At 49.2% G+C, this 21,885-nt stretch overlaps 1 protein-coding gene across 8 annotated transcripts in view; it reads left to right on the forward strand.

Moving 5' to 3' along the window:
- TRAF3 (TNF receptor associated factor 3) overlaps positions 1–21,885 on the forward strand; it is a 119,024-nt gene that overhangs the window by 88,458 nt on the left and 8,681 nt on the right. For 6 of the 8 annotated variants that reach the window (XM_059183192.1, XM_059183193.1, XM_059183194.1 and 3 more), the window contains 6 exons: positions 2,337–2,441; positions 3,282–3,449; positions 10,377–10,457; positions 13,138–13,212; positions 14,822–14,914; positions 18,833–18,973. In XM_059183192.1, coding sequence (XP_059039175.1) covers positions 2,337–2,441; positions 3,282–3,449; positions 10,377–10,457; positions 13,138–13,212; positions 14,822–14,914; positions 18,833–18,973 — 663 coding nt within the window. The remainder of the gene's footprint in view (positions 1–2,336; positions 2,442–3,281; positions 3,450–10,376; positions 10,458–13,137; positions 13,213–14,821; positions 14,915–18,832; positions 18,974–21,885) is intronic. The other 2 variants (XM_059183197.1, XM_059183199.1) reach the window with 2 other exon arrangements.

Below are 21,885 nucleotides of genomic sequence, written 5' to 3' on the forward strand. Positions count from 1 at the left end.
GCAGGCCAGAGTCTCAGAGGGGGCCTCAGGGGGCCACCCACCAGCTTCCATCCTGGGGCTCTGATCCGCACACCCCTTCCCCCCTCCCCGCACTGTAACAGCACCTCTGGTCATCTACGCGTTGGCAGACCCCTTAGGCACGCTTTGAGTCTGAAATGAGTCATTCTTAAAGTATCAGTAAAAACGTGTGGTACCAATATTTTGATTGATGAACAGAACAATTTTTTAAATGTAGGTCATTAAATTGTACAATAAAATTTCTGCTCTGTGGTTTTGTGTCCAGAGCACTTTTCAGGTTGGGTTTGCCATCAGGGCAGTGCAGGCAAGTGCAGGGATTTGGGGGTCCCGGCAGAGGAGGCCCCTCTGCTGCCGGGACAAGGGCGCCTCGTGTAACTCCTCTGGGCAGCTTAGAGCTAGAGCTGGCACCACGCATGTCCCTTGTCTTCCCGGGGTTCACTGCTGCTGCAGGCTGCACTCTGTCAAAGGGAGGGGCTTGTTTCTAAGAAAACAGTCACCCAGCTACCCCTGATCTTAGCATGGCCACTAACTTATTAAAGTGTGTCTGACCCCTGTGATCGAGGTAGAGGTTCAAACAACGGACCTGGTCTGTCTCAGTTCAGAATTATTATCCCTATTTTTTAATGGCATTAGTAAGTGGAGAAGAATTACTAGTTTTGTTGGAGCGCCGTGAATGATAGCGACTAATGCCTTGGATCCTCATGGGAAAGGGGGCTTGAGACCAAGATCGTCTGCTAGTCGCTGTCAGGCCTCAGGCTTCTCATCTATGTAATGGGACAGATGTAGTAAATCATCTCAGCTCTAAATTCTGTACTTTAACTGTTTTGACATTGCCAATCTTTGTTTTGTATCCATAAAGTTTAACTCAAATGACTTAAGAAACTTAATGCCACAAAAAAGAAGTTTATTTCCCACTGGCTAAAAATACCTGTTTGGTGACTTTAGTGTGTTTTTAAAAAGGTCATGTTTATGAAGGATTAGATTTGACTCCAAATTACTTTATTTTTAACTCTTAGCAGCTGTTGATTCTATTTTTTTGCCTGTGGAGTTGAGAAAGGCATATTAAGATCCTGTCTATTTTTTCACTGTTACAGAGTGTTAACATATAGGAGTTTCTTAGAAATGCCTGAAGATGAAGACGGTCTAGACTGTGTTGCTGGAAAGAATGAACCTCCTTGTTTTCTAAGGGGAAAATATAAAGAAAGAAAGAAAGAAAGAAAGAAAGGTTTTCATTTTCAAAGGGAAACATTTTCTTTCTTTCTTTCTTTTTTTTTTTTTTTTTTAACTTTTAAAGATTTTATTTGAGTAGTGGGAGGGACAGAGGGACAAGCAGGCTCCCCACCGAGCAGGGAGCCCAACGCAGGGCATAATCATAGGACCGTAGGATCATGACCTGAGCCAAAGGCAGACACTTAACAGACTGAGCCACCCAGTCGCCCCCAAAAGGAAAGATTTTCATTATTGGATTAACTTCAGTCACTGCACTATTTATTTAAAAGAGGGCAGTTTTGGGTGCCTGGGTGGCTCAGTTGGTTGGACGACTGCCTTCAGCTCAGGTCATAATCCTGGAGTCCTGGGATCGAGTCCCGCATCAGGCTCCCAGCTCCATGGGGAGTCTGCTTCTCCCTCTGACCTTCTCCTTGCTCATGCTCTCTCTCACTGTCTCTCTCTCAAATAAATAAATAAAATCTTTAAAAAAAAAAATAAAAGAGGGCAGTTTTTTTTAGTAGCAGGCTAATACTGCCTCCTTTTTGGTGAAAATGATTTATGAGGGATATAACCTCAGGAGAAAGGACTATAATGTTTTACAAACCGTCTGCAAGATACGATCTTCTACAGTAGTTTTGTATTTCTTTACCAAGTGACCTACACAGGCATTGAGTGATAGTGGGCTCTGCCCTTGTCCCTTGGTTGGTGCGGTCCACCCATGGCTGCCCCCGCAGAGCTGGCTCCTGGAAGTCCCCAGAGTCCAAACCTGGTCCTCATGCGTCCTCACCTTGAGATCACATCAGAGTTGACCCAGAGTATTTGGATGCTCCAAAGTGATCTTTAATTATTTCGTGTAACTTGTTTTCATTTGGCTTATCTAATAAAAGATGGTAGTTAAGGTTGTATTATTTGAATTGTGACTCTTAGTGGGAACATCTCCTTCATTCTACTTTAGAAATTAGAAATTAAGATGGTCCTTAATGCCTTCTGAGGTCCACTTAAGGGATGCTCTCCTGATTTTTTTTAAAGTGGTTTTGCCTTCTCTGAAGTAGCAGCATGTGGAGATTAAGCAATATTAATCCTCTGAAATAACCATCTTCCTGTTTCAGGTGTTTAAGGATAATTGCTGCAAGAGAGAGATTCTCGCTCTTCAGATCTACTGCAGGAATGAAGGGGAAGGCTGCACAGAGCAGTTGACGCTGGGACACCTGCTGGTAAGTCCTGGGAGTCGTGCTCGGTGCTTCCATTACGAAATAGAACTCCTTGGGGCGCCTGGGTGGCTCAGTCGATTTCGCATCAGACTCCTGATTGCAGCTCAGGTCACGGCCTCAGGGTGGTGAGATGGAGCAGCCGCCCCCCACTTGGCTCTGTGCTTAGCGGGGAATCTGCTTGAGATTCCCTTTCTCCCTCGGCTCCTCCCCCGATGTGCACACACTCACACTTTCTCTCTCTGAAATAAATAAATCTTTAAAAAAAAAAAAAAAGGAGATACAACAGCCTGATCAGTGTGATGTGGTACCCTAAGACCATGGTTACGCTGATTGTCAAAACACAACCAAACGTGAAAGCATTCCAAGCCACTGAGGTATGAAATGTTATTTTTATGACATCATTGGCAGAATTGCCAACTGGTTTTTAAACACCCCCACCCTATTTAGGATGGAGAGAAATCCGAACCGGTTTTTAATTTTGGAAGGCCCAGGAAAACCTTCTGAATTGTTTTTTTTTAAACCATGAAATTCCACATAACTTTTATGGCTTTTTTTTTTTTTAATTAGCATCTTATTTTATCCTGGAAGGATACTCAAACTGGAGTAAAACAAATTCCTTAGCCGATAACCTGACACCCAGGAAGGAGAGTTGGCTTACTCCTTCAAAAGCAGTATAGTTTGGGTAATCACTAAATAGAGCGCAAAACTCATTGTCTCTCAATACATTTGTCACTCTTCTCTGTGAAAAACTGCTCTAGCAGCAAGCGGAGATGTTTCTGGAGAATCTGTATTTCAGATTGAATTTCTTTGCCAGTTAAGAACCTTGAAATGTTTGTTTTACAGGTGCATTTAAAGAACGATTGCCAGTTTGAAGAGCTTTCGTGCGTCCGTGCTGACTGCAAAGAAAAAGTGTTGAGAAGAGACCTGCGTGACCACGTGGAAAAGGCCTGCAAGTACCGGGAGGCCACGTGCAGCCACTGCAAGAGTCAGGTTCCGCTGATCACCCTCCAGGTGCGCCGCCCCTCCACCTGCAGCTCCGCCCAAGTGTAATTGTGTCACCAAATAGCATTTTAAAGCACTATTCTAACAGGAATAAAGAGAAAACAGGAGGAAATGGCAGTTTTCATCTGGCTTTAATTCAGAGTTAAGCTTTATTTGTTTTGCCCATTTTGATTTGTATAATTAACATTTTCCTATTTCCCTTGATTGACTATCATTTGGAATGCCAAAAAAAAAAAAAAAAATGAAGACTAATTATCAAAAAAGGTAGAATTTTTCTCTTGTCCCAGGGAATGTCCTCAAAATCTTGTTGGATTGCTTGATCTTTTAAGCAGCTCTGGGACATAATCATCACTTCAACAGGGTAATTCATCCTGCAGCATCGAAGTGCAGCTGTCTGTCTTGGAGAGAGATGAGAATTTCACATTTTTCATGCCTTGATTATTTTGGCATGGTTCTATATTGTGTGTGTGTGTTAGAGATCAGATCCCTTATCTGTAAGTTAGAGATGTTGGGGGTGGAGGACAGACTTTAAAAACCAATCGATATTACAGTAACCCCCAAATATTTGTCCATTTTTTGCACAAATATTCACCGAGTACCTACTGTGTGCTGGGCACTGTTCTGAGAGCTGTGGGTTCAGTGGTGATGCTCAGCTTCTAGTGGGAAGAAGTAATTAACAGGCAAATGTAACGTGGAGTAGTGATTTGTACTATGAAGAAAAATGCACTAGCATCCATCATGGAAAAAGAGGTGGTCAGGGCTGGCCTCTCCAAGGCAGTCAGGGCCCAGTGTGGGATGAGTGCCCAGAGCGGAGAGAACAGCTAGGAGGGCACAGGCTCTGAGATGGGACTGACTTGGCAGGTGGATTTCAGGAATGGTGAGAGGCGGTACAGAGGTGATGGGTAGCAGGGGAGAGGGTGGGGCTAGGCACTGGGCAGCTTGAGCAAGGGGTTGATGTCAGAGTTCCCCATCAGGTGCAGCACTCTGGCAGGTGCGACACGTAGGCATGGGGTAAGAGGAGAATATAGAGGCAAGGCAGTGTTGGTCTGTGCGACCAGGTACACTGGGACACATTGGGAAGGTAGAGGCAGTGGGATTAGCCCACGGCTTAAATACAGAGTATGTGTTAAGGACAACGCTCGGTGTCTGTAGCTGGATCAGCTGGATGAACTCTTGAGGTGGGGCTTACTGGAGCATCGCAGGCTTGAGGGGAGAATAGGGGAGTGGTCTGGGCTACTGGTGCATCTTAGGTGGTCCCTGTAGCCTTGGGGACAGAGGCTTGGGACACCCTAATGCTTACAGACTGCAAAGAGTGAGGTCGTCTAGCAGTGGCCAGTGTGGAAGGGTCAGCAGAGTGGAGCTCCAGCGCCAGCAGGAGCTGGAGAGGATTTGTGTGTGGGCAGGAGGGGCAGACGTTGCTGAGAGGCTGGGGGGCCGCTGGGAATGACGTCTGCACTTGGCAGGACCATCATTGATGGGACCAAGACGGGAGAGGGCCAGAGACATGCAGCCAGGCTGTCCGGCCAGGCAGTTCCTGGTGGATGTTCTACCGCATTTATTGACCAAAATTTAGGACAGTTTTTTTTTTTTTTTTTTAATGAAATGAAAAGTCCTTTGCTTAATTTTTTAATTTTTTAATTTTAATTTTTTTTAAAGATTTTATTTATTTACTTGACAGACAGAGATCACAAGTAGGCAGAGAGGCAGGCAGAGAGAGAGAGAGAGGAGAAAGCACCGCTCCCCAAGGAGCAGAGAGCCCGATGTGGGGCTTGATCCCAGGACCCTGAGATCATGACCTGAGTCGAAGGTAGAGGCTTTAACCCAGGCGCCCCAAGTCCTCTGCTTCATAATCTACATGTTTATTACCTTTGTGCAACTTTCCTGTGTCTGCGATTTTCTTCTCTTGTGAAGTTTTCTTCCTGTATGATTTCTGTAGACGTTCCCAGCTATTAAGGGCTTTCAGGAACCATGGAAAATAGAAACAGGGTTTGACCTAATAATAATTATATGAATATATGAATTATATGAATAATTCCTTCAGTGAGTCAGTTCAGATGAATGAGACGTGTACTTAATGAGTAACGCGGTAACACTTACACACGTTGGTATGTTGCTGTCAAAGTTATACTTCGCTTCTTGCAAAAACCAGTTATTTTTATTTGCAGAATAGAATCCAGAAATTAATTTCATTCAAGAAAGACTTGTGGGACGCCTGGGTGGCTCAGTTGGTTGAGCAGCTGCCTTCGGCTCAGGTCATGATCCCGGCATCCTGGGATCGAGTCCCACATCGGGCTCCTTGCTCCGCGGGGAGCCTGCTTCCCCCTCTGACTCTGCCTGCCACTCTGTCTGCCTGTGCTCACTCTCGCTCTCTCTTTCTCTGACAAAACAAATAAAATCTTTAAAAAAAAAAAAAAGAAAGACTTGTGAGTGTGTCACTTAGACACTGTGTAAGTAACTGACTCTGAACACCAGACTAGGCTGTAAAGAGACTGGTTTTATTATTATATTTTTATTTTTTAAAAGATTTTAGTTATTTATTTGACAGAGAGAGACACTGTGAGAGAGGGAACACAAGCAGGGGGAGTGGGAGAGGGAGAAGCAGGCTTCGCGCTGAGCAGGGAGCCCAATGTGAGGCTCAATCCCAGGACCCTGGCATCAAGACCTGAGCCAAAGGCAAAGGCTTAACAACTGAGCCACCCAGGCACCCCTAGAGACTGGTTTCAAAGTAACAAGTATGGACTCTGAAAAACAACCTGAGGGTTTTGAAGGGGCGGGGGTGGTGGGAGGTTGTGGGAGCCAGGTGGTGGGTATGAAGGAGGGCACGGATTGCACGGAGCACTGGGTGTGGTGCAAAAACAATGAATTCTGTTATGCTGAAAAGAAATTAAAAAAAAAAAGTAACAAGTAGGGGTTCACCTGGCCCAGGTCACCGTGGTGAAACCTTCCTGACAGCAGGCCTGGGATGGGGCTCCCGAGTCTCTTCCTGTTGGCTAGGAATGCACTCAATCTCATCCCTGTCCTGCCGTGGGCTTCTTTTTAGGAAGAGCGAGCAACTCAGAGGCATGTCTACAGCCCAGTCACCCTGACATCCCCACGTTTCCATGTCTTATGAAGGGCGTCAATACTCTGGGTGTTGATGAGATCCAGGATGATAAAGCATCAAGCACTTGGCCCATTACAGCTCGTAGGAAAATTTCTTTCCTATGTTTAAACCAGGCTATTGATGTGACATCAGCTGTTTTCAAGTTGTTTTATCTTAATCTGTAAATCGTTAGCAGAATCTAAAGTGCCAGGAAAGAATCCCCACTAACACATCTAGTCTGGAAACTATCGAATGTGGTGGTCTCTTTTTTTTTTTAAGATTTTATTTATTTATTTGACAGACAGAGATCACATGTAGGCAGAGAGGTGGGGGGGGGCCTCCCTGCTGAGCAGAGAGCCCGATGTGGGGCTCAATCCCAAGACCCTGGAATCATGACCTAAGCTGAAGGCAGAGGCTTTAACCCACCGAGCCACCCAGGCGCCCCATGAATGTGGTCTCTTTGAACAGTTCTGTTAATTTGTGGAGAGTCAGAATTCTAGCAATCTCCTTTTCTGGGAAAATGTGTGCCTTGTAATGGGAATCTATCGTGTAGGCGCAGCCACGGCAGAGGACCGTTCGGCGCTGTGTTACTAGGTGGAACATTCCTGTACTCAGCTCGTTAGCAGTCCCTGCGGTAGCTGTGAGAGGGACTGTCACCCGTACATAGCCGGAGACAGGGCCCAGCGTAACCGTGCGGCGGAGCTCTGGGGGCAGCCCCACATGTGCCGTCGGCTGGGGCGGGGCCCAGTCGGCGGTGCGGACCCAGTCGGCGGTGCGGACCCAGTCGGCGGTGCGGACTCCGCACACTTCAGGGGACGAGGCCGGGTAATTCCAGGGCAGCGCTCCCGTCGGGCGGTGCGGACTGAGCGCCCCCAGCCCGAGAAGCACGACACTCCGCCAGCTCCCGGGAGATTCACAGGGTAGAGTTCCGTTTTAGTAAAATTCGAAACAGTATTTTGTCTGGCTCACACTGATGTGTAACATAACTTTTTTAAGCAAAGAAAGTAGAGACACAAAATTCGGATATTCGGGCGAGGGGTTCCTCCCTGGGGGAAGGTGATGGGGGAAGAGAGGACACACAGGCAAACAGAATCTCAGTTACATTCTCATCTTGGCCGGTGTCCCCCGTGTGGTTCTGCTCTATGACTCCCACACGGGTCACATCTATTCTGTGCCTGTCAGAGTAACGATTAATTTGGTAGACAGGACAACTTATTCGTATGGAGTTAATTCTTATGTATGAGTAGGTGATCTGGTTTTTTCAATAGGTGTGTTATTTTCCTGGGGCTGCCGTAACAACGTGCCAGGGAGCTGGTGGCTTAGAACACAGCAGTGTGCTCCATCGCAGTGCTGGAGGCCAGAAAGCCAGACCCAAGGTCCTGCCGGGGCCATGCTCCTCCTGAGGGCTCCAGGAAAGGCCCCTTCCCGCCTCTGCCAGCTTCTGGAGGCTGTGGTCCTCGGCGTTCCTTGGCTGGCAGCCGTCTGCCTCCCTGCTCAGATGCCACCTTCTGGGGCATGTCCTCTCCTCTCATGAGGGCACCTATGGTTGGAGTCAGGGCCCACCCTAATCCTAACCACCCCCCTGCCCTGGGGCCTCATCTTCACTGATTTCATCTGCAAGGACCTGATTTCCGATTTGCCCACTACTGTGGGCAAAAGCCATGAAACAGCGATTCACAGAAGCTATATATGATTAATAAATATCAAAATATACTTACTGGGACATTATTAAGTAATTGCAGATCGCAGCTACTGCCTTTTCGACCTGTCATGTCAAAGACTGAAATGTCTGATGGAGCTGACAAGGGTGTAGGAGCATGTGTTCCTGTGACGGCGGGCGTGTGTTTGTGTATGGTTCTCGGAGAGCAGTTTGGCAATATCTATCAAAATCCATTTAAAATACCTGTACCCTTTGACAGCCAACCAAGCCTACTTCTAGAAATGTATTCTTCTGGTATGCTCGCGTGTCCGCAGAGACCCTGGCTTGAGGGTACTGCAGGATCTGGCCCCAGCCTCTCCTCCCACCATCCCCCGACCCGCCGTCCTGGAACGCGGCCCCCACCCGCTGCCACATCCTCCTCAGAGCCCCCGTCCGGGAGCTCCCACCCGTGTTCCTGCCTGGTCTCCGTTCCCCACAGTGGTGCTCACCTGTGTGCCTGCTGTCCTCCTCGGGCGTCTGCGGCAGCGGGCCAGCACCTGGCACATACCTGGCCTGGGGAATGGAGGTGGGCTCAAGGGCAGGCCCCGGGGGGAGGTGTGGCCTCTGCGGACCGTGGAGCCTGTTCCCTCTCCAGGCCTGTGACTGATCAGGGAGGGAGGTTCAGCCACTCCCCCGAGTTACAGATCAGGCAGGGAGGTGAGGCCATTTGCCCAGGGTTTTCCACGGAAAGACAAAACCCTGGGATGCCTGGGTGGCTCAGTCCTTAAAGCGTCTGTCTGGCTCCCTGCTTGGCGGGAAGCCTGTTTCTTCCTCTGCCACGCCCCTTGCCTGTGTTCCCTCTCTAGTGGTGTCTCTCTTATTTGTTTATTTAAATAAATAAAATCTTAAAAAAAAAAAAAAAAGGGAAGAAAGACAGACAAAGCCTAGACTTGGTGGCACCTGGGAACTTGGGGATTCTGAGCACAGCCAGGCAGAATAGAAAGCCAGTGCCGCTGCCCACTGTCCCCCTGCCCTAAATATGGTGCCTTTTATGGGAGGCCTGCTGGTAGGCTCAGTCCAGTCAGGTACTTTCTGCTGAGCTCTGAGCAGTTGTGGACTTGCCCTCTGAGGGCTCTGCAGGCCTCTGAGGCCCAAGCCCAGGAGCAGAGCCATCTCTGGACTACATACCCTACCCGAGCTTCGGAACACACCGAAGAAAGCTGAGTGCGCGCCCTCGTTGTCCTTGGCCCGCACTGTGCCTGCCTAGTCGGACTGAGACTCTCGGCTCTGCCCCCCACTCTCCCACACCCCCATCATTCACCGTCACAGCAGCATGACTGTGGAGGCCCTAATCTGAAAAATCCAGATGAGAATCAGAAGTATCCCAGGGTCATAAGGAAAACAGCACCAAGTTCGTTCTTGCTCGGTGATGTAGCCTCCAGGAGCCTGTCCCACAAGTTGTGTTGCATGGCCTGCAGTTACAGGCCTGTCTTGTGGCCCTTTGTCATGTGTCTGGTGATGCTCTCCAGGGCTCTTGGAATTGATGTCCTGGTGACCAGCTCTCCCTGTAACTGCTACTGAACAGATATCCGTCCAGCAGGTGCCTGTGCCATGGGCTGAATGGTAGTCCTCATCCAGGCCCTGTAGAGTTGAAATGTATACCATCCAAAGAAGGGCTACACCAGAATTTGTCCCTAGTTTCCATGCATTATAGACAACCTAGTAAAATTCCAGGGCAGTAATTTAAATACCCAGTGGCTCGTGCTGTTTGCAGGTGTTGGAAAAGCATCACTTCCAGATCCAAACCTGAGAAGCCAAAGGAAAACCACCCGTTTCTCCAGCAAATAGAGTCTGGACCCTGGGCTGCTGTGCGAGCAGCCACAGGGCCAAGTCTGCCGATGCCCATGGCCCAGGGTGGCGTCACACAGATGGGCGATTCCTGGTGGGCGCCGCTCCGGGCTCCCTCCCCCCACACCAGTGCCCCCTCACGTGGCCCTCACCTGTCAGACTGGGGTAGATCTCCCAAGATGCCTTCTGTTTTGGCTCTCAGACTTCAAGCGTGAGGACTCCCCGAATGCGTCAGGAGCCAGGGAAACCGGGCCAAGGAGTGGAGTGCCCTGTGGTGGTTCATGGTGACGTTGCAGATACCGGTGGCATCTGAGGGAAAGCAGGTGGTGTGTCTCAAAGTTGACGACGCTTTCTCTTTTTCCTCCAGAAACATGAAGACACGGAGTGTCCCTGTGTGGTGGTGTCCTGCCCCCATAAGTGCAGTGTCCAGACCCTGCTGAGGAGTGAGGTAAGGGGCATGGCCAGGCCTGCGGAGGAGCTGGTGACAGCCTGAGGACTAGCAGCCTGACACTCTGTCCTTCCCCAGTAGCTGAAGTCGAAGGTTTTCATGGAGCACGAGAGTGATATGTAGAAAGACAACAGAGAACCTCATGCTATTTTGGGGCATCAAAAATTTCAGAAGCAAGCAAATAAATGCTACAGAGTAGTTAAATTCAGAGCAAAATATGGTTAAGAACTGAGAAAATGAAGTACAGTACAAGCAAAGGTCATAACCTTGTAGGTTCTAAAAAAATCCATTTTATAATCTGTAAAATAGGAATTCCTATAAGATGATCTCAAATAAATGATGTTACAGACACTGCTGACCCGCTTGGCTGTGTATGCTGTGCAGGGTTGGTGCTGGGGAGCAGATGGGCCTGGAGGCGTTCCCCACATTTCAGGGATCAGCTAGCAGGGCCCAGTGTAGCCTCCCCAGAGGTCATGTGTCTCACGCTGCCCTTGGGCATGCTTTCTTTAAGGCAGGTAGATTTACATGAATTTAATTTGACCAGGATATATCTAGATGGAGAAATTCCAAGGTTTCTTAAATGGTTTGCCACCTGGTCCTGATCTGGAGCCCCTTTGATTGCTGTTTGGGGAGCACCTGGGGCTCCTGTGCCCCCTGGTCCCCCCACAGGTCCCTCAGGCCCGGGTGCTCTCATCTAAGGAGGCTGCTCCCCTCAGCCTTTGCAACAGCCTGGAGTTTTACCCCTGAACATTGGCGAGGTGAGGGTTGGTGTCTTATATCCCCACTGAGCAAGAGGACCTCTGTGGGTCTGGAGCCAGGGACACAGGGTACAGAGAAGACCCCCAGAACCCCTCTCGGCCAGAGCATGTCCTCCCAGGAAGGTACTCTGCTAGGCCAGGGCAGGGTCTTCCTGGGCGGTCATGGCCCCAGACCTGTAGTGTGCCTCTGGGAGTGGCAGGGAGACATGTATGGATTTCCACAACTAGGAAATCCCTCTGCTGAAGCGAATGGGTGACGTGTCCACAGTATTGAAGGGATCACCAGGGTTTTATACGCTTTCCAGAATTTTCAGTCAGGGCTACCTGAATTAGGGACAGAAGCTAATTCCATTTGCCTCTAAGTTATTTTTCTTTTAAAAATCTTTAAACCTGCATTTATCTTGGGTTTCTGGTAAATGATGCTACTGGTCTATGAATCCTCCTTGCCTCTTTTCCGGGCTCCTGCCAGGGAGCATGGTAAAGGCTCTAAGAGGAATGATGATGAGCCAGTTTAGGAGAAGGCGTGACCCTGAATTAACAGTGGCCCAATGAAAATGACATCAGACCCCTGTGTCCCTGATTTTAATACCAGAGGCGCTGGCTGGATAGGTTCATGATCATAGCACTGGCCTGAAAAAGTAGATCTTAAAACTTCGAAGGTGACATTACTACGCATGGTCTCACGCTATGTCTCTCTGCCAGTCACCTGGGCTCTCCCTTTTGGGCGCGTTCCTCCAGGTGCCGGCCAGAGCTTCGTGGCCAGAAGCTGGTCTGCTAGAATTGTGACCACCGTGGTCTGCCATGGCTCAGAGACCTTCCACAGAGCTTGACCCATAGGCTCCCCGGGACTGTGGCCCTTCTCTGCAGCCCTCGCCACAGGCCTACTCTCCTCCCTGTCCTAAGTACTGACCTAAAGGGGAAAGACTCAGGAGCTTTTTGTGCTGGTGTATAGTGGCCAGGCCCAGGAGCCTCTGGGAATGTGTGTGTACACAGAAAAACGCGCGCCCAGCTCTGCAGTGCGCTTAGACACCCCCTCTCCTAATTCAGGGTCTAATTGTTCTCTATAAAGAAGATCTATCCTTAGAGTTTCCTGATGAGAATTTCTTCAATAAAAGAAGAAGCTGTCCTTAAATCCTATCAGCCTAATGAGTAGTATTATGTCTTTAAAGTGTAGATGTTTCAATTCCCTTTTCTCTGGAGAGGGTATCATAAGTGGTTTTTATTTGACAATTTGCCAATATTTAAGCTGAACAAAGGGGTTTTTCCTTGTACAAGGAGTTATCCTCTCCTGATCTCTCTTAATTTGCTTCTACCAATTAGAGGTGACAATACTAAGATTGTTAGAGTGACCTTAGCGATCTGTGAGAGGCTACATGGGTTTATGGGCACTCAGAGGGAAAAAAAAGTCTTTCCAGAAGAAGGAAAAACTCATCTTGTTATCTTGAGTATTGAGAGTAATGGTACATCGTGTAAGCTTGCTTCCAAAATATATTTATTTTTGTGTACCGTATATTAGGTGTGTGACCCAGTTACATCCTGAATGCTTTCTCTTTTTTGTGTTTCATGCAACTTTTGTTTATAGTCTTTAAATGTTCATTTCAGTTTACGTTTCTCCCTTTCTTTTTAAAATGCTGGCGCTGCAGACGGCATGTCACATTTTGAATAATTTGTTCTAAAGAAACTGTAGGTTTAAGAAATGTTACAGTAACCGTATTTCTGTATATTGGCGTATATATGTGTATACCCGTGACAGTAGTGTAAATTTACTGCCTTGAGCCCAGGAAGCAGGTGGTGTACACACACCCGTAGCTGATAAGCCCCCTTCGGGACAGTACAAACCAGATGCTCTCTGTGCCCTTAATGTGTTTGAACATTTTCATGCAGACGCTTGTGCCACAACTCACGTCTCTTTCCCGTTGCAGTTGAGTGCACACTTGTCAGAGTGTGTCAATGCCCCCAGCACCTGTAGTTTTAAGCGCTATGGCTGCGTTTTTCAGGTCAGTATCCACCATTTGTCCTTCCCGGTCACTGACATTCTGCCATGAGAGAAAGTTACTATCTTAACATCTTAACATGCAAGTTCTGGACCTGTAGTCCTTGTCATGGAGCCGAGTCACCGTGCTGCATGGGTGGCGAAAGCCACATGCAGCCGCCGTGGGTGCTCGCTTTCCATGCCCGTGGTGTTCTGAGACCTGAGGAGGACACCGGTGCTGAGAAGGAAGTCAGGGCGTTAGCAGAACGACTCCATCTGAAACCGGCTAGGCAGTGGGACAAACAGGACTGACAGTCGTGGCGGGGGGGGGTTCTGGAGAGATGGCTGTGGAATTGGAGCAAGTACTTGAATGTAAGTGCATGTCAAGCCAGACACAGTTGGGCGGCGTGTGCATCAGTACACAGCTGTGAGGACCGCGCTCGTGTGTCCTGTGGCATCTCCGCCACCCCTCGCGGAGCAGCCGTGTGGAGAGGGCGTCTCTGTCACCACCACACTCAGGCTGCCAGAAACCTGTGTCTGGGGTTTTTTTGTTTTTTAACACGTCTGAGATTGCTAGTGAATTTGAACTGAGTTTCATTGAAACGTGTGTCTCAATTTTAAAACTGATCAGAGGGCAGTATCTATTACAATTAAAGTATTTTATATTTAATTTTGTGTATTACCAATACATTGTTATGAAATCAGTACAGAGATACTGGCAACTCAGTATTTTCTTAGAAAGTAAAGAGCCCTGAGAGTGACTGTAGCCCACCCTTTGTCTCCATCTCTTAACGAGACGGAGCGCTCACCACTGTTATGTCGTATGTAGTTCCATTCATTCTGTGTATGTGTATATATATGTTTATATAGAGCGGTACTTATATCAACATATATATATGAATATTCTATGTACAGAGTATGTGTTTTGGAGATCATTAAAATGCTATTTGTGGCTTCTTAATTTTCTAATCCCAAAACAAATTATATTTCCATATGGATTATTTCCTTGCATATACAAAGTACTATTTCATGTGCTTATTACTGACTCTGATGTGGTCTCCATCTTATGTACTCTGTAGATTGTTTATGTTTTGTATGTAACTTTCCAAGTATACTTAGAACAGTGAGGAGCAATACGTTTTCTAATGCAGTATTTTTCCCTAATAAATTAATATTCTAGAAGATTATTTAGAATGCCACTTTGACTACATGTTCGCTCACTAGATTATTGTAGCACTGCCTAGCTGTAACTGCAAGTGTCTGCACATTTCCCATTTGTAGCTTTAAGGAAAAATTTATAAAAGAACAAAAGTGAGAGGTTTAAGATTTAATTTCTGGGCATTACAAATATGAAATGCAGATGAGAAGGCGCTTGGTAAGAAGTTGGAGGAGTATAGAGCATGAGCTTGAGCTCGCTGTAGACTTGCAGGCTGTTTGTCTTGCCAGCCTCCCCACCTGCACTTGGCAGAGCGGGCGCCGCCAAGCGCGGCCCCTCAAAGGCGTGGAGACCGCCCGCTAGCCGTGCAAGAGCAGGGCTCCCCTCCGTGTGTAGCACTGGGGTTAGGTCATGTGTTAGTCTTGCTGCGCTCCATGATGGAGTGATGGCTTAATGCACTGCGTCTCTGTTCTCGCAGGGGACAAACCAGCAGATTAAGGCCCACGAGGCCAGCTCCGCGGTGCAGCACGTCAACTTACTGAAAGAGTGGAGTAACTCTCTAGAGAAAAAGGTAACGCCAGACTGCTTCTCGCTTTTGTTGGCTTTTAATCATTTCTTCAAATTATTTAAAGAAGAAAATCTTTTTTATAGTTACTAATGGTTTTGGATAAAAGAAACAGTATCAAGAGAATGTCCAAAAAGTACATTTCTTTTCACTTGACCTTGAGCTCATAAATGAAGGCATTTGTGTGTGTTTGTTCTTTGTTTGTTAATTGCCAAGCAAGCATGCAGTGCCCACCCTCCGCCTTTTTTTTCCTAAATCACATTGTGGTTAACTTAGCATTGACCTAGAATGGGGATTCTCAGACTGCCAAACCTCCCCATCTCTCCCCATCAGCCTCGTCTTTTTGTAAGTAAGTTTTATTGGAATGCAGCCATACTCATTCACTTCCCTGTTGTCCATGGCTGCTTTTGCAGAGTTTAGGAGTGAGACAGAAACTGTACGGACCTCACAGCCCAAAATGTTTGCCCTCTGGCTCTTTGCAGAAAAAGTCTGCTGACTCCCAGTCTGGAAGGTGACCAGGGTTACGTGCTTCATGGTTCTTTGTCTTTTCTGAGCGATGCTGCCCGCCACGGGTGTTACTGTCGACTTCCTCACCGGATGCTTTGTGGAAGCCGGGTGCAGGGGCACTTGTCCTCCAGCTGGGCTGCTTCTCAGGGGGCCTGTGTGGTGGGGGCTGCCACCCCCTTAGCAGGCGCCTCCCCCATGTAGTAATTCTTCCCCGGGAGTTCTCCCTCCGCGGTGCTCCCCTAGGCCAGGCCTTCTGTTCATGAGGAAAACGTGAAAACCTCGGAGAACTGATAGAGAAGTTGTGACAGGATCTCTCACTGTGGCTTCTGTACAAAAACAGAAACACTTCAGTATTCAGGAAGCATTGGTGGAGAGTTTGCAGCAGGAGGGCACAAGGTGAATTAGAGCGGCCGGTAGGACTGATGTTTATCTTCTAAAGATTTGCAGAGATTTGAATACCTTGTTTCTGGCATGAAATCCAACCAATTTAAAAACAGAATGTGTTTGAACAAGTCCAAAATTGTTAATCAGAAGACTTGTGTGAACGCTGACATAAAGTAGCTCTTTCAATACGAATGTTGATGCTGAAGGTGAGAAGCGACGGAAGGGCTGGTCACACGTGCGAGTGCAGGTGCGGCAGCGGGAGGGTCCCCTTCACTGGTGACACGGACTGTGTGTGAGGAGTCGTTTGTGACTTCCGCAGGGACACACAGTACTTGCTCTGAGCTAACGATGGTTTACGAAAGTCTTCCCCTCGGTTTGAAGAATGTGTTGTTTCTGCTTTTTAAAAATGGTAGGCACCGACGGCAGGGTTCTCTGCCTCTCGTGCACTCGGCTTCTCACTTCGGTGACAGGTTCTCTCTCGATGAAGATGCGCTGATTGCGCCCCAGTGCACATGCACGGGTGTGATGCGGGGCCGCCCGCAGGCCTGTCGGGGAAGGTGCCCGCGAGTCTGTCCCCGGAGCCCAGGCTGCCCCCAGAGCCGAGCCCCGCGGCGCGGGTGCAGGGTGACCCCGGCAGTAGTGATGTGCCCCCACCCCCCGCGGCGGTGGCCTCGCTCCCCGGCATGGCGGCGTGTGCGCCCCTGGACGTGCCCGGCCCCGCGGCTTCCCGGCCTGCGAACACCCCGTGCGGACGCGGCCTGTCCCCTGCGAGGGCGGGACGCGCTGCCACGCGCTGCAGCAGCGCACCCGACGTCTTCGCCCCCTTCGTCCCTCCCGGTCTCTGCCCGCAGAGTGACCCCGCGCGCCGTTAGGACCGCGAGCCGGGCGGTGCCTGGTGTTTGCGCTCAGCGGAGGGGCCTGTGTCTTCACTGGGCCCAGAAGCGAAGACCAGACACAGAACCGAGATACTCCTCTCTTCCGAGCATGGGGATCTATTTTCCGTTATACAGTTACTCAGCTGGAATCTCTTGGGTTATTTTGTTCACGTGTAGTGGAAAACAGCATGTTTGAGTTGGTTCAAAACCCCGACCCATCACATTCATGTCAAATTAAGGAAGCGCTGTTTTGTAAAATGTGGACTTGAGAGCACCCATCTTCCGAGTTAGGGGAGCTTACAGGGAACTAGAGTGCCCCACCAAAACAGGCTGCAGTAAATGTTGTTCTCGGTGAGGAGGGCCTTGGGGAAGGACGGGGGACACCTGCGTTCATCTGCCTTGGGAACGTTCTGCTGTCTTCTTGGAAACACACCTGCCAGGTAGACTTGCCCATACACGTCATGTCTACGTGGTGGATGGGTGAGAGCTGGGTTCTGCAGGGTCCAGGAGTTGGATTCTTTGACTAAAAGAAATAAGTAAATGTTTACATTAGGGAGGTCCCTAAATCAAGAAGTTAAGCGTTTAATATGACGTGACATGTGCTCATTCATGTGAGGTGCTTCTGTGCATCCTCAGGTCGCTTGTTTTGTTGTAGGGGAAAAATGGCCATTGTTTCTGGAAATATTACCAAGATTTTTAATCAAAATCATTGGCATGCATGCAGGCTATTTCTTTTTTCTGGATATGAGACTAAAGAGTCTGGGAATCGTGTCCGGCTTGAGAGATGGGAATGAGTGAGCCATCGCTTTGGGAAAGGCAGACCCGCCTGCAGGAATGACCCGTGGCCCGTCTGTATAGCCTGTGGGAGTCCAGGGGCGGAAGCGTATATTTCAGAGGAAAGTCCATGGGTGCTGAGTGACATGCTAGGCAAGTGACAAGTTCTTTTGCCTGTGAGACATCGCAGATTTCGTGTTCCTCAGTAAATAGGCATTTGTTCTAAAGTGAAGCAGACTGTGTCCTGGGCGCTGCCTGGTTGCCTGTGTTTAGGCAGGTTCTTCGCAGGGACGTTAGGAATCCGTGCTTTACCACACCCAGGTCTGTCCTGGGATGGCTTTGGGCCATCGCGTCAGGTGTTGGCTGGTATTCGGGGGGCACATCTGAGTGGAGGTGTCACAGCATTCCCCAGGGAGCCTGCCGTCTTCAGGGGCCACAGCCCAGTCCGCGCATAGGCGCATCTGTTGGGAGAGAGACCTTTCCGAGGGCCAGAGAGCCCCATGCAGAAGTCTGGTGAGAAGGTGGCCTTGCCAGACTTGCGCGCGGACTCCTCACCCGGGGGCTTTTAAGACCAAGTTAAATGGGTTCTTGGGAGCTAGTTATTTCCTAGAAAGAGATTTTTGAAAAGGTCCGTAGTGGGTTTAGAACTGCTCCCCAGCAGGCCCTTCCTGGGCTGACATGGTGTTGCCTGTCTTTATATACTCGGTTTCCTGGAAGGTCTTCTTGGGCCACAGGCCGGGCACACGGGCTCCGCAGCTCCGGGTCTCTGCTGCAGGGCTCGTTGTCAGCCTGAAGGAGTAAGTGAAGCACGAACGTAGCTTTGTTATTCTCTCTGCTTTCCCCTTGTGTTGGGAGAGCTTTCCAAAGTTCAGAAGAAGGCCCACTGGTGGAAGTGAGATAAATCACTGGGCTGCAACTAGTTCTTTTTAAAGTAAAATAGAATAAAAGAGAAAGTACCAGGACACATGGAAATGACTAGGGCGAGGATAGTTTTGGGATACCCGTTTCTCGGGTACACACAAACACACACGTCTGTATACGCAGGGTGAGAGGTGAGAACGTGTCTCCTGGTCAGTTTGAAAGCCACTCTGGTAGAAGGTTTATTTTTCAGCAAAAACTGTGGAAAGCGTGTCCCGTTCGTTCTGAAAGGCGGCTACTGATGGGCTTTGCCTCACCGCAGTTCATTACCGGGGCACAGAGTGTAGGGTTTCCTGTTCGTTACCAGGACTTCCGTTTCCTGTGGAAAGGGATTTTTGTCCCCTGGAGCTTCCTCCAGGGAGCTAGTAGAGGGCCTGTATTGTGAAAATGCAAGTACTGTCATTGTAATTGTCATTAATTAATAAAACCACTTTTTGTTTCCTTAATTCAAGAATTTCTTTTTCAGGTTTCCTTGCTACAGAACGAAAGTGTAGAGAAAAACAAGAGCATACAAAGTTTGCACAATCAGATATGTAGCTTTGAAATTGAAATTGAGAGACAAAAGGAAATGCTCCGAAATAATGAATCCAAAATACTTCATTTACAGGTAAGAAGTTTAAGATGGTGGCTGGATCAAAGGGTGAGGAGCATGTCTGTGTTCTCCTTCCAGACTTTCTCAGGGAGCTGTTTGAGCAAAAGCCCTGACCTTTGTTAAACAGACGGCCTGTTTCTCTGAAGTGTAGACTGAGGACCTGGGCCACTGTTTCTTTCCCACTTTTCCCTGGAGAGCAAGCCCACTGGCTCTCCTCTGTGTCTTTGATTCGCTCTTGGTGAAGTCAGACTTAAAGCCTGCGTTTTAAAAAACTAGCTGTTTTTATTATTGTTTAAGATTACATATTGTTCAAGAGTAGTTATGTGTAAAGTTTCACTTCCTGAAGTGAAGTGAAGCCGATCTGTTTTGTTCTGAGTGTTCTGGCGACATGTACCCCACTTTATCTCACCACAGTGATTCAGATGTCCCTCAGAGCAAACGCGCAGACCTTTGCTGCTCTGAGAAAAGGTGATCGGGTAAAGAGCCTTCATTAGAATGTTGCTTCTCGTTTGTTATCAGCACAGGTGCTTGCCAGTACCTTGTTCCTGCAGATCTTACCCGCACACTAGTGTCCTCACGCCGTACGTCTGTTACACTGATTCCCACGTGTATCACACCCCCCCCATGGAAAAATCACTACTGTGTTTCCAAGATGGCTTTTTAGTGCTTTTACTTAGGTGTGTTTCCTTAAATTATCTGGAAGATAAATTATTTCCAAGAGCTCAGAGTCACGGAGTCTTTGAGAATATCTTTCCTTGCATTTTACCATCAGAGATTACTCATAGTGGCTCGAATGGCATAGCGATTTATTAAATTAATTTCATCTGTGTTAAAACCTTGTGGTTGTCCAGAGACGAGGAAAAACACAATGAAATAATAGATTATGCTAGGAAAGGTAAAGTCACTGGTATTGAATCAAGCTGGAACAAGTATGTCATGTGAAACAGCAGCAGGCCTCCTGCCAGCGAGTGCCCGTGGGAGTGTGCTTCAGGAGGCCCCACTCAGCTCCGAGCTGCTGGCAGCCTAACTGCGGGCCTGGGGCTCTGGGACGTGCATGGAAAGGACACGGAAGTTGAAGCTAGACTGGAAAATCCCCTTAACAATAGCAACAGAAGAATGAGTAGGTAGTAGGTTCATTTGTACAGCATCATTTATAACCAGAAAGGTGAGGGTCTCTGTCATGAGGTCATCGGGGCATTTGTCGGAACCTCTGATTATGCTACCTGCCTCTGCCACTTCCCCCTCTCCCGGGGTCAAAAATTTGAACTTACTTTAATTTACTTTTTAGTAGAGCTTAATCGTTCTACCGTGTATGATGTATATTTGAACACTTTGGTGATGGAATAAACTGAGATCTAGGAAAGGAAGGGGGAAAGCAGGTCGCTGGTGCCCAGAGCATGGGGGCTGAGCAGCCAGCCAGTCTGTGCTCCTGATGGGTCCTAAGTAGGAGGGCGGCCACTCGCCACTGCTCCTCTCCACGGAGAGGAAGGCATGGCCGGAAACAGACTGGGCGGGGAGAAAGGCATGCAGATGCCTGCGCGTGCCACACCTGATCTTACGAAGTGCGAAGTGCGTTGGGACAGTGCTCCGCCCTCTGCCAGCGGCTTCTGAAGACTGAACCCCTCTGGGTGACGGTGTGATGGCAGAGGTGGCAGCCTGTGCTTCGCTGTGGGGCTGGCCCTGTGCGCAGAGTCAGGGCTCTTTGTCTTTAGGCAACGTGGGTGGATGACCTCCGTGGCTGGCCCCCCGAGGCGCTGGCTGTCTGTGAAGCACGCTTGGCCTGGGGGCACGTCGCCACTGTCCCTCCAGAGCCTTCACCGTCCACCCTGAGCCTGGCTCTTGGTGCCCCGCGGTCTTCCTTCCTCATCCCAAAGCCTTCCTGTCGCCTTCCCCTCCCCTGCCCTCCTCCCTGCTCCCCCAGCCCTGCGCGTTGGGACCACCACAGTGACCCCAGACTTGTTACCTCCCTTGTCGGATTCTCCAGGACACCCCAAGACCCTGGGGATGGTGGCAGCACATACGGATTGCAGAACTCCTGAGGGCCCCGGGTACACACGGGGACAGGGATGTGATTAGAGCTGGCCAGCGGGAGTGGAGTTCAAGAGTGTGTTTGCTTTTGCTGGCCTAAGAAGGGCAGTTTCTTAATATTTTTCTTTTTAAAGAACGTGTTTAAGACCACCTAGATGTCCGCTTACTTTGTGTCCCTGTTGTTGGCAGAGGTTAGAGGAGCTGGTCGTTCTGCAGTCCCGGGTGTGGGACTGAAGCCACGAGGTGCACTGTCCCTCCCCAGCCTCCCCCCGCCCCCCGCATGGTCCCCTTGGCGCAGTATTTGGTACAGAGGTCCCAGGGACTGGGCGGTGCAAGGGGCAGGAAGAGGGACCGTGGTGGAGCCCCCGGGTGCTCCCTGCGCGGGCTGACGGGCTGACGCTCCGGCAGCGAACCTTTTGATTAGGATTTATTTACTTTGCCTGCAGTCGGTTCCATCTCTCAGCGCCTGGCTTCTTTTTCTCACGCAGCCTACACCTGCATTTAAGGTCTATTTTTATAGAAAGATGACAGCAGCTGCGTGTAGACCACTCGGGAGGAATGAGATCGTGTTTGCGGCATTCTGCAGAGAAAGTGCTCGGTGGCGTGTTCTGCTTGACTCGCCAGCACGTACACAAAGGAGAGGAGTTTAGAACCACCACATCGTCTCTTGCTGGGCGAGGGGGGCTGGTGCTCCTTTAAAGTGAGCACCCTTGGTGGAACCTTGTCTGTGTGCACAGCATGTGCAAGTGTGCATGCGCGTCCCCCTGCCCCCAGCCCCATGTGCCAACTCTGTGTCACTGAGCCGGCGCCCGGGGCCCTGCGGCAGCCCTCCCCTCCTTGCACACCCACGGTTCTGGCCCTGAGGTCACCACGTGCCTTTGCGCCCACTGCCCCGTGCA

The sequence above is a fragment of the Mustela lutreola genome, chromosome 7 (assembly GCF_030435805.1).
Source record: "Mustela lutreola isolate mMusLut2 chromosome 7, mMusLut2.pri, whole genome shotgun sequence".
NCBI lineage: Eukaryota > Metazoa > Chordata > Mammalia > Carnivora > Mustelidae > Mustela > Mustela lutreola.